The 16,465-nt window shown below is 43.3% G+C and overlaps 1 protein-coding gene across 1 annotated transcript; it reads right to left on the bottom strand.

The window, feature by feature from the left end:
* Positions 1-1,778: 1,778 nt before the first annotated feature.
* On the bottom strand, positions 1,779-16,070 carry LOC307231988 (AT-rich interactive domain-containing protein 3B-like; the record flags this gene model as incomplete). Its single annotated transcript, XM_080002869.1, has 10 exons — positions 1,779-1,900; positions 2,447-2,539; positions 2,653-2,925; positions 4,296-4,543; positions 5,268-5,451; positions 7,373-7,445; positions 7,531-7,605; positions 14,754-14,891; positions 15,120-15,350; positions 16,050-16,070. 10 exons carry the CDS (start codon positions 16,068-16,070, stop codon positions 1,779-1,781), a joined length of 1,458 nt encoding a protein of 485 aa, XP_079858995.1.
* Positions 16,071-16,465: the final 395 nt, after the last annotated feature.

Below are 16,465 nucleotides of genomic sequence, written 5' to 3'. Positions count from 1 at the left end.
CTCTGAGGTCGTAAGTCCAAACAATCGTTAAACAGGTAGGTCGTTAAGTGAGGTGTACCTGTATTATCATAAAACACTGACAATGCAAGTGGAACGGGAATAGACCATTTTGAATTACATAATTTGTATTTATAATACCCTCAAACTGTGAAAAACATTCTATATTTTGACCCCTATGGCCCAGCTTTGTATACTCGTGAATTACAATTATCCTACGAATTTAGAGGAGACAACGCTTCCCCCTACTGGCCAGACACACGCATTACATGTGGTAAGTATAAGTTACGACATACACAAAGCAGTATTTGACATACTTACTGTGATAAAAGTTATAACGGTGAGCAATTTTTGATCTTCTTGGGAATTTTTGTTTAGAGTTCTGGCAAACACAACAGACCAATAAAAAGAAAAACGAAAGCAAGCTTCCTACATAACAATCTTTTTATTCTTCATGGCCATGTCCATTTAGAAAATACATTAAGCAAAGACCAAAAGAGGATTAAACATTAACCTTGTTTATACAGTTAGGTTTACAGAGAAATTTCATTGCAGAGAGAGAGAGAGAGAGAGATGATAATGTCCTCTTGATTGTCCAAATATACACCAAGCAACCAAATCGACAAATGCATCGCATAGTTCTGACATTGTGAGGTAGTGCTGTTTCAGTGTTCAAATCCCTTCAGATTAAGGTTTGAGGTCAATAAACATACATTCTCTGCTTGAGTACAGTGTCAATTACACACACCAGGACAGAAATGAAATAACAGTGACAAGAGAAGCGTGGTGACTACACACTGAGTGAGAAAGATTCCTGAGAAATTTACTTTCCAACAAATGGAAAGTCTAATGAGGTAAGAAGTCTATTGCTGCCATTTCAAAATATCTTTACATCAAAATATTTGTCTCTCAAATTTTGTCCAGTACTATGATAAACAGCTTACATGAAAAAAAAACAAAAACAAAACTAGTCATATCTATAAGCATTGTCCAATGGCAAAAACAAATGGCATCCATAGAAAGAGCCCAAACCGACTGTTCCCCAGCTTTCTCCATCCATGCCGCTACTCAGAATATAGATGACATCACACACACACACACACACACACACACACACACACACACACACACACACACACACACACACACACACACACACACACACACACACACACACACACACACACACACACACCAAATTTAACCTGGAGCTTGTTAGAAATAGCTGAGGAAAGAGGTTCCCAAAAGGAGGCACAACATCAAGCTCAGGCTTTTTTGGTCTTCGATTAGCTGCACTTTGGCAAACGGGTGGTTTAATTTTCTTTAACACATCTTTTGGATTCCTGAAGGTGGCGTGCTATGCACAGGAAGCAGTTTGGTCGAGAGTTCCTGAGCATTGAGCATAGTTGGAGCATAGTTTCACGCCAAAAAGCGCAAATGAAACCGATCCTTTTTCTTACAGGAATGTGACGCCTCCTTTCCAAAAGTCGTCAAGGGGACAACAAAGTTCCACCCAAGTTTCGTCTTCATCTACATTTAGACTCCTGCAAACCGTTAAAGGTCACACAGTACTGACCCCAAAATGACACTGATGAAATAATACGGGGAAAACATAACAACAACCATAAAATATTTTGTTAAATTTTTTTTTTTTCTTTTCAAAATAATAGACATCTGCCGTGCGCAGCGGGAATGCGGCACAGTCAGAGTTGATATAGTTCTCGTCTCATAAAGGAGGTCGGTATTCCACCCAATTTTTGCAAACGCCCACCGCAGCATGGTCACTTGGAGGAGGTGGAGGAGGCGGGGCTGTGCGACGAGAGGGCGCTGAAGCCGCTCGTCCCCGCCGGGGTGACGTTCTGCGACACCACGGCAGCGGGAGGCTTCTGGGCAAACAGCATTCCTACCGCGGAGGGCGACGAGAAACCACACGTTAGAAACAGCGGGAAACCGAGCCACCCGTCCGCCGTGAAGCCAGTCCCGGAAATGCGAATGGCTCCAAGTTTTGGGGGGGGGACCCATATTTTGGACTTGTTCGACCGAGTTGACTTGTCATCTAAAAGGCTTGCAAAGAGGCAGAACGAATGTGAAGAAATGGTTTTATTTCATTTTAAGCGGCCGTGCCAGCCTGGATTATCCCATCATTACTATTTTCCATGTAAATCTTCGGCAAGAGCAATGCTGGTGATTTGCAGCAGGGAGTGAAAAAAAAAAAAAAAAAAAAAAAAAAATCATTGAAAGATCTCGAAAAATCCAAAAAATAAAAAATAAAAATACCGGAGGTGGTCTTTAAATCACTTAATGACCTAATGTGTAAAACTACACTGCGAGCAAAATCATGTTCCAGGTCACCTCCACGGACGCCAGACTTTGACTTTACCACTTACTGTCTTTAACACTGACTAAACGGAGGAAAACAAAATAGCACAATGAGATTCTTCTCACTCACCCGAGTAGAGGACGCCGTTGACCTCCACAGACATGCTGATGCTGGCGGCGCCGTTCGTGGAGATACTCAGAGACAAGTCGTGTTTGCTCTCAGCTGTGGGGAATAAAGAAAAATGACGCACTCTTCCCCATCCGTCCCCTCCCCCCCTCCTCACGTGACCGGAAATGTTTAGGATAATAGTTGCGTAGCGGGTCCATCTCACTCACTTTGGCTGTTGTTCAGTTTGAGGTTCACGGGGTTGAAGTGAGAGGCCATGGCCAGCAGGTTCTGTTGGAAGGCCTGTTGCATGAGGCGCTGGTGCTCCTCCGCCAGCCGCGCCATGTTCTTTTCGGGACCCTCGGCCGTGCCGGCGCCCTTCTCCAGCTTCTCCCTGAGATGCTCTAGGGTGGCGGCCTGCGCCAGCTGCTGCTGCTGCTGCTGTTGCCCCAGTGTCAGGGCCATGGGCAGCCTGCTGGGCAACACAGGGGTGGAGGTCTCATCTGGTGAAGCAGAAGGGAAACAAACACAACCTTCTTTTAACTGTAAGTAAGCATTGTGGATGCGTCAAGAAATACGAACAGGGCCTGGACCGGGGCCCGTGGTCCGTGCCAGGAGCCCGCGGCCCGGGTTCTGTCCCTGCGGCTGCGTCCTCTGCCTGCACTTGGGGATGGGTTGTATGTGTGCGCCCCAGGGTCTCCTCCTGCTCCCTAGGACTGGGTTATGCTCCTCAGGGCCAGGCGTGGGGGTTGCTCCGCGGTCCTCCGGCTTCTCTGTGGGCCTGGGGGTCTTCTGTGGCCGCAGGGCACTCGGGGCTTTCCTGCAGCCGTGGGGTGTCTACGCAGCTGCGGAGCTCGGGGTGGGGTGCCTTGGGGCCCTTTCCGCTGCTTGGAGGCGCCACGACATAATACCCACCTCATACACCAGAACCAAATGGGTTAAGTCCTGTACCCTCACCGGTGGAGAGACAAAGCGCACACACAAACGCACACGCACCCCATCCTATCCTCTCCTCCCTCCTTTAACTATAACAGGAAGAGGCCACGTGCCCAATTGTAGTTCTAGTTTTCCTGGACCTAATAAACATTTTTTCAATACATGTTATCATCCAGTGTTTATGTTTTCGTGTAAATGTTCTTTTGTTCTGTGTTTAATTGTCTCACACGTGGTGAACATCCCCCTCTTTGAGTAGTGATCAGTTGTTTATAGACCCCAAACATGGTAAAATAGTTCTCCAAAGATGGGGGTGCGTAAAAAAAAGAAAAGAAAAACACGAACAGAACGAATGATCACAGAGAAACAGCCATCCTGCAGTGTTCCCAGGAAACCTCAAGTTCATCTGTAACGCGACAAAATCTAAATTGAATTTGAAGGAGTTGAGATCCACGGCTTAGGAACCAGAGAAAGGAAGGTGGAGGCGGATCGGCCGCTAGAGGTCAGCATGGAGAACAGAGAGTATAATGCAAGAGCAGCCAGAATGAGAACAGCACAGAGACCAAAATATACCTTGTGAGGTATAGTTAGTTAAGCTGAGATGGTGTAAATTACAACTCAAAATAAAAGGCTGGTGATAGGGAACATTAGGGAGTCAGCGTCGGACGAAGACAGAAGAGAAGCACTCCAAATATCTGTTCTATTAAAACCAAAGCCCTAATTTTTACAGTAATTTAAAATGTAAATTCTGGAAAAAAATCAAATAAAATAAATGAAAAGCATGGGTGGCAGTACTGGACTGAATCCCACAGATGGCAGCACCCTAACAGTCGAATTCGAAGACACTGATCAAATCATTTTCTCACACACACACACACACACACACACACACACACACACACACACACACACACACACACACACACACACACACACGTACTTGCATGTCTCTTGAAAGATGGAGGTGAGTTGATGCCGTTGTGTCCAGCGGCCGTGGCATGGATCTTGGGGGAGGAGAGCAGCGGACGGGGGGCGATGGCGGTGGGGGAGGGGGAGAAGTGGTAAAGCCCGTTGCTGTAACTGGGACGCCGTCCCTCACGGCGGTTACTGTCGATGGCCGCTTGGAGCTCCCCCGGGGAGCTCAGCCTCTTTTTCTCACACTCAAACGGGTAAAGATATTTCATGTATCTGGAGAGGGGGAAAAATAAAGAAGGCTTAAAACAAAAAAAGTCTGCCATTTGTGAATTTATCAATACAACCCAATTTATCTGCCCCCAGCGGTCATTCTGGAGACGGAAATGTTCAGTTGGTTGAAATGTTGAAATGAATGAATATGCATCCTAAATGAATCCAACGGGTTTATTTAAACTCTGCCAGGAATAAACAGACGCCATGTTATTTACTATGACCCACAAAAATGATCTCAACACATTCACCTTTGTTCTAAAACATTTGAACCTCTGATAATACTTAAATCTATAACTGAAGACTGTGGGAGCAAATATTCAATTCTGTTAAGTTGACATTTGTTTAACTGACCAACACAGCAGGCGGAAAAGGCGATAAAAAGGACAATTTAAAAATGTATATTTGGATGGACATGGTTTAGACAAACATCCCTAATCAACTGCAAAATAAAGCAATTTTACTGCAATACTCTCAAATGCCGTAGGACCGCAATCTCTCCCCACCAGTGCACACAGGAGCCCCAATTTAGAAAAAACAAAAGCCTATTTCTTATTAATTTGACCTTTCCAAATATTTAAAAATAAAAAAATAAAAAAAGGAAAAACCTTTTCCCAGTTAAAACTTTAAGTGTTTCATGGTAGATAAATTGAGAAAAAAAATAACGTTTCTCACATGAAATCAACCACTAAATGTAGGTTTTACGTGTGAAAGCAGTGAAACGTACTGGGTGCGGAGCGTGAAGGCAGCGCTGGTGATGGAGGTGGGCAGGTACAGCCCCTTGGTGATCTCCCTCCAGATCTTCTTGTTGATCACCTCCACCAGGCCGCCCTTCTCCGTCACCAGCCGGTAGAGCCGGTACAGGTCCAGGACCTGCTTGGCCATAATGGGGATGCGGTTCACCGGAGTGCCTGGATAAAAAGGAAATGGAAAGACATTTATTTTGTTGTCTTTTTATGTGCGTGTGGCTACAAAGGTTATTAATGGATTCATTTTTTTAATCATCAATTAAAATAAAAGTTAAACTAAAACCTCTTCCACTCAAACAAAAATAAAATGAAGTTGAAAATATGGTGATTAACAGGAATTAAATTTTAAAAATTCACAGGAATATTTATAAACTGGACTCAAATTAAATTAATTATTCATGTTAGTAATTATGTTTTTTTGTTTCATAATTTTTTTTTAATATGTTTTCTCATAGATTAAGATAAATATTTATTCCATGTGACCCCCGTTTGTTTTGCCTTGACTTAATAAATGTTAAATTTCGCATTTTTAATTTAGCTAAAACTAAAAATAAATAGGTAAAACTGACGGTAAAACGATCAAGTAATACATCCTGAATAATAAAATCTAAACTAGAAATGGTCAGGAAGTCATAAAACTCAACATTATTTATTTCGCTGGAAAACAGAATTTGATTTGAAAAAAGTGGAACTAAAATATCCTTGATGGTCACAGTTTAGAAAGAGAGTTTAAACGGCCGCTTGCAGGATGAAATAAAACCCCCACGATCTGAACCTTGAGCGCTGCAGAAAAAAATAAAAAACAAATAAGGCTGCACAAAACATGTCCATTATTATTCATCACTTTAATTAATATATGTAGTCGTAGACACTGAGTGCCACCGGAAAAAATTTGTTGATACTCAGGTGTCAACACGGTAAAATGGAGTAGCATGCGACCCACTGAGCAACGTGTGATTGGCCCAGTACTGCAGCAGCTACAACGTTCTGTTAAAGGATACGGTCACAACAGTCAGGTGTCCATATGAACAGTGAAAGAGGTTTATCTCCTGTACTGGCTATTTGTTTAAAATCGCAGTGCCCAAATACTTCATTGTACAGTGTTGTATAGTTATTCAATAAATATTTCAATAATTTGAACACTTTCAAAATGAATTTGTGTAAAAGTCATTAGGAAGGGGAGTGCGGACACACACACACACACACACACACACACACACACACACACACACACACACACACACACACACACACACACACACACACACACACACACACACTTTTTGTTTTTTCTCCCCAAACCCATTTAAGTACATTTTCAATTAAAAATGTATCAGCCAAATATCAATATCAATATATCAGTGTTGGAAAGGTCCTGTGACCCTCTGTGCATATCAGGTGACCCCAAGGTTGAGAATGTGATATACGCTGACGATCTAAATGTAAAAATAACATTTATTTCATATTTAGAGATTGGCTCTGTTGCATGGTTGACTTTATTCAAAAGGTTGACTTCAAATTTAAATAAAGCACCAGATGATAAACCCAATAGTAAGAATTACATTTAAAATCTAAAAGACCCCTTTCAAGAATAATGAGCTTTTCATTTTCTTTTCATTTATGTTTAAAAAGAAAACTACGGCCATGACGTATTTCGGCTTAATGTATGTAATGTAATGTAATGTATGTAAAGTAAAGTAATACTTTGCTTGTTCGGGATTGATTAATTCTATTCTTTCATATGCCTTCAATTATTAAAGACTATTTGTATCATACAGTTAATGCTGTATCTTACTGTGTTTTTTTACTATTTGCACGACAGTGAGTGCGGTTGGAGCTCGGTGCATCTTGTGAGGTTTATTGCGCTTTCAAATAGAAAGCAGAGGCCAATATTTAATACAATTCCTGAAGATAACTTCCACTTTTTCATAATTATTATAATTTTTTATTTTTTTTCTAAATTCTAAACTTTTAAATTTGAATGTGGCGATGCTGCTTGTGATCTTATTTCATTATAAAAAGCAACAACAAAACCACGCAGAACTAAAAAAAATCTAATAAAATACAATAAAATAAACTTCACCTCGTTTCTGCATGAAGACGAACAGCTCATCCAGGAAGCCCTTCCGGTCCGGGTCACTGTCCAGCTCATAAAGCTGGAAGTTGGAAAAAAATACAGTTAATGAAAGCCGAGGATGCGATCAATTCAGGAATGAACTTTTTTTGTTTAAACCAATGGACCTTGGCAAAGTCCCTGGACGGTTCTCCTCTGGCTTTCCCTCCGTCCACCTCCTCCGTCCGGTCATGGCCGCCCTTCTGTCCAGGCAGCAGAAGTGAAGAGGTTAGTCAGTCCCAACCGATGGAGGTCCGTGTGACCCAAACAATTTTTGACAAAGGACCAGTCAATCTAACTCTCCGTTGCTCCCATGATGAATAACATGTATATGTAAACATGCAAAAGCAGAGGTGGTATAAGGGCACGGGGGCTGCGGTTAAAGACACAGTACACGACTAGTACTTCTCTATATATTGTTTTCCATATGATGTCGTAACTTTACACAATTAGCTCAAGGACACTGCACTTGTCCTCGGACATTTGGTGGTGTAACCTTCTCTTTGCAGCTCTGCAGAACTTAAAGGAAAACTGATATTTTTCGACTTAATTTCCTGGATTGCCCCAGTCTGCTGAAGCTATTCTCTCAATACTTTACATTTTTTTCCCCATTTCACCTTTATTTGGTTCTCGGAGATACATTGAGGGCTGAATCTTCATTTCCAATAATGCCAAGATCACATTATGCAGAAAAAAATTTAAACCATAAATAACAAAAATAAAAAGCTAAAATAAGACAATAACAACACCAACATCGGTTAAAACAGTTCCTAGTTAAAACAATTACATTCTAAAATAAGCCCATTTCTAAAAAGGTCCCGATCAATATCAAGGAATCAATATTTAAAGTGCATTGTATGTTATTCCACGAGTCCGGAGCACACAATTGAAAAGCAGTCTTTCCGAGTTAGGAGCTGACCCGCGTAACATCTAATGTGATCCAGTCCTGAGAGCGGGTTTGATCAGCTCCTACATTGAGGTGTAATAGTGAAGTAATGTGACTTGGTAATATTTCCAGGATCACTTTGTACAGTAAATGAACATATACCATTGTTGATCTCATCTCACAAAGAGAGAGGGGCCAGCCAACTGTGAATAGCATACAGTATATACACATTTTTTTCAGCATTTAACACAAGTTTGAGATCAATTAGTGCCTCTCGAAGAACATTAAAGAAGGTTGCAGATTGCCAATTGTATGGAGTGAGTCCAACAATATAAGATAGTGCCATCTGCGTACAGATGAGACACTACAGGTATTCAAAGACCGGACAATATCATTGATATAAATTGTGAAAAGGACCGGTCCTAAGATCGAACCCTGAGGGACACCTTTTGTTATCGATAAAAATGCATATTGAACATTGCATTTTGGAACCATCTATAAGCAATATTGGATCAATTTAAAGGATTCTGATGCCAATCACTTTGGTTGACACCCAATGATCGACAAATAAGTCTTTTTTTTTTTTTTTTTTTTAACTTTACCTACAGCAGCTGGACAATGTTAGGATCTGGTTTGGGGCTCGCTGTGGGCTCATGAAGCAGCCCATGGAGCCTCCAACACAACAGATTAATGAACGGCATCACCCTCATTAGACAGTTTAATGTGACAGATAATGCCTCCGCCGCCCCCCCCCCCTCACATTCTGTTTGACAGTTAGAGGTGAAAGAATGTGAGTGGAGAACAGTGGGACACTGGTGTGTGTGCAACAGTGTGGAAAGGCCTGCTGAGACGTTTTGTCCCCCAAGCCAACACAAGCATGAAAATGAATGACCAGTGGGTGAAAATGAAACATCTCATAGAGCACTTTGATTCATTTTAATGTCACAATTTACCGCAAGACAATCATGACGTGGCCATCTATTCTAGGATTTTACTCAATCCAATTTGGCTGATCTTTGCTCGGAGCTCCATGGCACTCTGCACGCTCTTGGTACTCTTCATGCGTGTGCAATAAAATAAAAGATTTTCAGAGGAACAAATGCTGGTTATTTTATGGTATTATTTAATTTCAATTAAACCGAAATCTTACAATTTATTATTACTTTTATCTCATGATGGTCAATTGTTGTTTTAATCTCATTTACACTCTGAAAACATTATTTGTTATCTGTTAAAACGTGCCAATTCCATTTAAACTTATAACACGGAACAGATTCTTTCCCTGACAACTGATAGAGAAAAACAGCACTTTGCAGGTCACTGTTCGTATCTATTTAGTCTGCAGTCTGGCATATGTTTGAGTTGCTTGGTAATGCCTTTGTCAGCCAATGGAATCCTGAAGGAACCATTTATCGTCGGCAGAGTCTAATAAACAACGACTAGTTAACTGAACTGTAGAACGGAACAATATCGCACTCAACGTTGTGCGGATACTGAATATCAGCGCAGCAGTGATTATCTGCAGCCTGCCAACAACTGTTCTTGTATTTCCGCAATTCTATATTGCCATGGTCAGCGATGTGACCGTAACTCTTAGTTACAGAAAACACAATAACCAAACAATAGTTCCGGTTCATTCCATTTGTGCCAACTAGACGCTCCACCATTAACGTATTTACAATGCACTCTCCGTTATAGTTTCACAGTTATCATTTGCCCTGGAGGGTTTTTATCTTGATCATTCTTTCCACTACTTTATCTGCCCGTGTAATAATAAGTGATACCAGATTTCACATTGGAGGTTCACACACAAAGCACCCCTCCCCGAGACGTCACCCTAGAGCTGGAGTTGTTGACACATCTAATGGCTGCAGCTTTGCCTTTGGGACCGGTGCTCCCCCATCAGCCGGCCTATTGATGGAGAAGCTAGATAAACATCACAGTCTTCTGGCCATCAAGTGAAAATAAATCCCTTCCCCCACGGTATTGCAATGAGCAAGTGAGACCTACTGTGGATCTATTAACAAAGACCTTTCAGTTAATTGCTTACAGAGCTTTCACAAATCTAGCCGCAGGAGTCCACAGAGTATTCAGTATGCAGATCGTAGAAACTGCCTTCTTACACATTCTTTATTTCCAAAACAGGTTGTTTTTCTTTGTTGTGGTCTGGAAATAGCCTCAATTCTGTTTAATTGTTGTCCAATCACGTCAACAGATAAAAATGTAATAATTCGAATAATGAATAGTGTAAAACCTCTACGTCCCCGCCCCCCCAAATACACAAAAAAAATTAAATAAAAAGACCAACAGATTGCGAACCTGACCCCTGAATCGATCATTTACATTTGTTGATATTTATTTAGATGTAAAATATAAAAGTCGTAGTCGTTGCATTTTTGAAGACTTGGCCACTTTGCTTATTATGGCGTTGGCCTGAAATAAAACTCAGAAGAGCCATTTGACGTATCCTGGATTTAGAATATTATTATATTACACTTCATCTTCAGAAGCATCATGTGGATTCACTTTGGAAGAATGGTTCAGTTGTTTTTCATAATACAGTGTAACAAAAGTAAACAAAGCCAAATTCTATTCATTTATGATCAAACTGCAATTGTTTGTGAATCTCAATAGCTGACAAATCTAAATATAAAACGGCCTCTAAATATCTACCTTAGAAAAAATCCTGCAATTTCCCAGCTCCCCTTGTAATGAGCTTTATTATGAGCGTACCGCAGCGCTGAGCAGAGCAGCAGTGAAACCTTAACCCCCAACACTCTCCACCGTAACAGCAGGGGACAGGGAATTTTTTAATCAGAATCAAATTAAAGGGCCTCTGTTCTGCTGTCCAATCTGGCCCCTCGCTGTGCTGCGGTGTGGGCCCACAGGCGGAGAGGGCTCTTTATCCGCCGCTGGTCACAGATTTCATGGTTTTATGGTCAGATCACACCTAGGGATTAAACAATGGTTGCCCCCCCTCTGGAAAAGGCCGGAACAATGGCTTTTTTCTTTTAAGAATGTAAAATAGCCGGCGATGCTCTTTTTGTGGGGTCCGGGGGAAATTGCAGCCGAGTCAAGGGGACTTTACACCCATTTTAGGGCAATTCTAAGAGCTTTGATTGCATGCAACAAATTGCATTAGCATACACTACGTGAATTTCTTCTTTTAAAATGTGGCCTTATTTAGGAAAGAAGAATACAAAGAAAAACACTTTTGCATTTCAAACAAAGCAGCTAACAAATAATTTGCAAGTGCAGGGAAACTAACGTGGAAAGTAGACAGGAGTAGACCGGTTCGATGGGTTTTTTTTTTTGTTTTTTTTTAATTGCACTCTCACCTTTCCTCTGTGTCCTTTTGTCTGTTTTTAGATTTTTATTCCCAGGAGTGTCGTTTAGTTCGACTGAGTTTCTATTTGGGTTTGAGTCCTAACAACCAAGTGGGTGGGGGTTTGAGTTCCAATGCCTTTTGCCATTTTTAGCTTTAAAAAAAAAAAAAAAAAAGGTTTTTGTTTTTTTTTGTTTTTTTCTAAAGCAGAGCAAAACCCCTTTCACACCAAAGTTTGACACCTCCCCAAAAAGAAGCCTCACAGCCTTTAACGCCTGAACTGCGTAAATAAAGAGAAACCATCTTGAAAATTCACAAAAAATTGAAAATCCAGCCGCGTCCCTCGCCCAATCCCACATACAGACTTTGAAGCTCATAAGCAAAAACATCCACGTTTGAATCCAAGAAATGAAACGTTGCACAATCGGAACAAAGCGCCTCGTCTCTAAGGAACCGTCGAAATGTCTGAAATGTCAAAGAGAAAAAAAAAAAGGGGGGGGGGGGGTAGTAGGTTCCACCCAATGTTCTGCCAGAGCCCAACACAAGCATCACAGCTGTAACATCGCATCCATCTTTCTACAACGATGGATTTCTTTTCGTTAGGTACTGAAAATTGCAGGATAGTTAATGAGGCGTAGGCAAGGGGGGGAAACTACCATTCCTGCTCTGTCACTTCAGCAGCCGTGCAAAGTATTGATCACTTGCAGCTGAGTCAAGCCGCTATTAACAGTTGCCAGGCGACGGTTAAATTATGCAAGGGTTTCCTTATGAGCCTAGCCTTACCAGCACAGGGATCCTGGCGAAAATTCTCGGCGAAAAGCCGGTGACCGAGGGAAGCCGGGGCGCCGCTGGAAGCGTAATTGAAGCATAGCCGCGCCATCGCAACCAGTTAGTTGGTGGGAATTTACAATAAACCAAATAAGCAGAACGCATAAAAACAAGGCAACAGGGAATTTACAGTGCAGGTGACTGAGGTCCGCGCAAAATACTGCACTATAAATTGCAATTCCGTTACAACACATGAAAGAACATTGGGGCTCTCTTTGTGGCGCTGACATGTGGACCCTCCGACGGACGGCCTCACCAATTATTGTATGGAAGTGGTGACGCACATTGTGCAGCTAATTGAAAATGATGGTAGAGGACGACCAGAACAAATCATGGAGGGGAAAAACATGTTGAGGGATAAAGGGGAGGACACGCAGCCGACCGGAAACGCAAGAACTACATTTAATGTTGAGAAACCCTCATCGTCGAGCTCTGCACTGGAGCGATCGCTATTTGAGCATATCAAGAACCAGAATGAACAAAGCACGTCAGACAGGTCCTGCATACTGTACCTTCCCCTCGTACAATAGTGAGTACTTCAGGTCAGTGGTTCTCAACTGGCGGGTCCCGATCCAAAACTGGGTCACGGCTCTATCTCAAGTGGACGGCGGGTGGAGAAATCCACTCCGGCCAAGCAGAGCATATGAGTGGTTCGGCTGTTCTATTCCTGATGTTATCATGAAGCCTGTTTGTACGTCATCTAGATAAACAGTATTTGGGAAGCTCTGGAAATTGGTTGCCATTGTTTCAAAGGCTATTTAATTTTGTTCTTAGCCCTTATTGCAGTTTGTTTGGAATTTTAACAGTATAATGGATTACCGCACTTTACATTTTGTGAAATAAATTTGAATGGTCCAAAACCTAAATTATGTTGTGCCATGATGGGGACCCATTATGTTCCCTTTCAACAAGGTAATACAAGTCTCTGAGGTCCCCAAAACATGTTTTTGAAATTTCTTTTGCTGAAAATACTACACAGATTATGCATTCCAGCCATTCTAACATGCCTCTAAACCATCCTGTTCCTGGACGCTCCGTTTCACTGGGTGGAGACTCCTTCCTGAGTCCACTAGCTCTGTGAGCCAATGGGGTTTGAGCACGAGTTCAGGGTTCTGTGAGCTAATGGGGTTTTAGCTTGGCTTCCGGGTTCCGTGGTATTCTGTCTATTAACTTTCACCCTATCAGTACACCAAAATCTGTTTCTGAACAAATTTGAGACGAGAAATAAACAATCCAGAAATAAACAATCCAACAATCCAATCCTAAATCTTCACTCTTATTAGATCTACAAGGACAAATTTAAAAGTTTGTTTTTACTTGAGCTTATCGGGGGAAACTGCACGCAGGGACTTTTGTTTCATGTAAACATTGGGGGACTACAAAAAAAATTGATAAATAACAAAAAAAAAAACACATCTACAATAAAAACTGTTTTTATTTGTTTTGTTTGGAGAAAGGCACAGCGGCCCATGCATTGCAGCCTACAGTCTATCTTCTGCATGCTTTTTTTTTTTTTTTTTAAGAAACACACCGCAGAAAATTCTATTTCCCCAATCAGCAGTTTCTTCACGGACAGTTGGTATTAACCCGGCTTGTTAAATCACGTTTTCTAAAATGGACAGATCACAGAAAACTGACTGGGTTCGTCTCATTTCACAGTGTGTGTGTTAGTCGGCCCATCAGAGACCAAAATGTATGTGCACAAGCACTGAATGAGTGAGTTTTTCACAATAGGTTACATTTAAGGACTTATCTGGATCCTAGAGGTGGGACCAGCTGAGATCCACTGCTTCAGGTCACTGTCCATTAATACTACGCGAATCCCTCTGCGATCAGTCAGACCCCGTCTGCATTTGGCCTCAAACAGCCGTACAGTAGTTGGAGCTCGGCCAAGACCAATTAGCTTGCTCGGCGACAAAAACTCCAATCGAAAAAACACGGGGGACACGAGGTGAGGCGCGGCCGCGGGAGGGTTCCCTGACCCAGCTAGTTAAACACGGACTCAGTTGGGCCCGCTGCCAAGCAGACGCACTGCTGACCTCCGCATGCGATGCCGGGCGGATCAGCGCGGGGCCCGGCGCCCAGCAGGAGCACTTCGACACACACACACACACACACACACACACACACACACACACACACACACACACACACACACACACACACACACACACACACACACACACACACACACACACACACACACACACACACACACACACCTTTTTTTTCTGTAAACAACAATTTGCATCATGGGCCGTACCACTGGGACTGACATTAAAAAGCCTCCCGCTTCACACAGAGCATCTTACTTGTTTGGATGATTCCTCGAAGCTCCAGTCGGCCATCCCATCAGGGAAAGTGAAGCCGCGTTGGCCCCCGGGAGACACATCATCCTTCGGGGGGTCCTCTTTTATTCTTAAAGGTGGAGGGGTGGCGGCGGCGGCGTGCTGGACAGCCAGAGCAGGCGAGGTGGGGTGCGGGCGGGGCAAGGCGTACGCAAGGCTCGGCTGGAGACAAGCTTTCTTGGCCTGGGGCCCGGACCCAATCCTGTCCCCGTCTTCATCATCATCCTCCTCCTCACCCTCCTCCTCCTCACCCTCCTCCTCCTCTAACTCATCGTTCTCATCTAAGTCACGCTCCTCCTCGCGATCCTCTCCTAAACTTTCACCCCTCGCCTCCTTCACGTTGATGGTGCCTGTTTCGTCTCCGTACTGGAGCGCCGGCTCCGGTGCGGAGCCATACGCCAGGGCCTCGGCGCTGTGCCCGGGGAACAGGAGCTGGGGCTGGGGTTGGGGCGGCTGCCTCTCCTGGCGGTCCAGCCGCCTCTGGAGCTGCTCCATCACGGCCCCCAGCCTCACCCCCAGCGGGTTCCCCTGGTGGCCGACCGCTCCTCCTGAACCACACTCCTAGTGGAAGAATATCTCATCAGGAATTTCCCACAACAGGCGTTTTGTTCCCGCAGCCACAGTGAGATTAGAGGCATTTGTTAAATAAACCAGAGCCAACAGTTCTCCCTCATACTTTGATTTACTTTTTTCTTTAATTTATTTGAATCTCCCAGGAATCAATGAAGCATTATCCTATCTTGCTGATACTTACATATCTCACAATCACAATTACAAAACAGACAGAGTTGACTTTTTTTTTTTGTGCCTAATCTGGCCTGTAATTCAAATTTCAAAGTGACCCAAATCTGCTGAACGTTGAAAACAGTGTATGGATTGAATTTAAATGGATGGATTCCAGATAGGCTGCTAGGCCCATTAGATACACATCGCCGGATCCAAATGAATCACATGCTGACTGAGAGGAAATGTAGTTCATTCATGATACTTCACGATGATCCATGATTTAGAAGCACAGTGTTTAAGTTTAATGGACATGTGTGATGGATTAAATTGGAAACGGGAAAACCCAAATTATTATTAGTTTTTTAAAATTTTTATTATAAGTGTTATTATAATTCCTCAAAATAACCGGTTATTTAAAAGCCGACTAAAAACTTGATACATTGTTGCTCAGGAACATTATTTTAAAAGGGCTGGAGGGTGTAAATGACCGCCGCTTGGTTACTTTGTTGCTGTAACTCAGTGGAACACACTCACCGTCTGCTCCGAATATTCCATCATGACCCGCGGCCTCTTCCTCCGTCTCTATCCGCTGTTCGCTGCTTCCTTCAAGGGGAACGGGTCGCGTCGCATGACCATCCGCCGGTTCCGTGGAGGAGTGGGAGCCACTTCACCGACCGCAGCTCGTTTACAGCCCCGGTGAGCAGGGCCCAACTTACCGGAGGAGGAACGCGGCCTGGGCTCGGGGGAGGTTAGGGGAGGAGGGGGGGGGGGGGGTTACCTCGCCGCGTCCCCGGCGGTCCGCACCTCCCACTGGATGAGCGCAAGGCCCCGCCCCCCCGTGCGTAAAGCGGCGGGCCGCGGGCCCTCAGCCGGCCGCCGGGAGCGGCGCGCTGGGACGCCGAGGAACGTTCCATTGAAAGTGAGATTACCCCGTCTAAAAATACCACATT

This window comes from Zeus faber (genome assembly GCF_960531495.2).
Source record: "Zeus faber genome assembly, chromosome: 6".
Classification (NCBI taxonomy): Eukaryota; Metazoa; Chordata; class Actinopteri; order Zeiformes; family Zeidae; genus Zeus; species Zeus faber.
The sequence above is the reverse complement of the archived record's forward strand: the minus strand, read 5'-3'. Positions and strand labels throughout refer to the sequence as shown.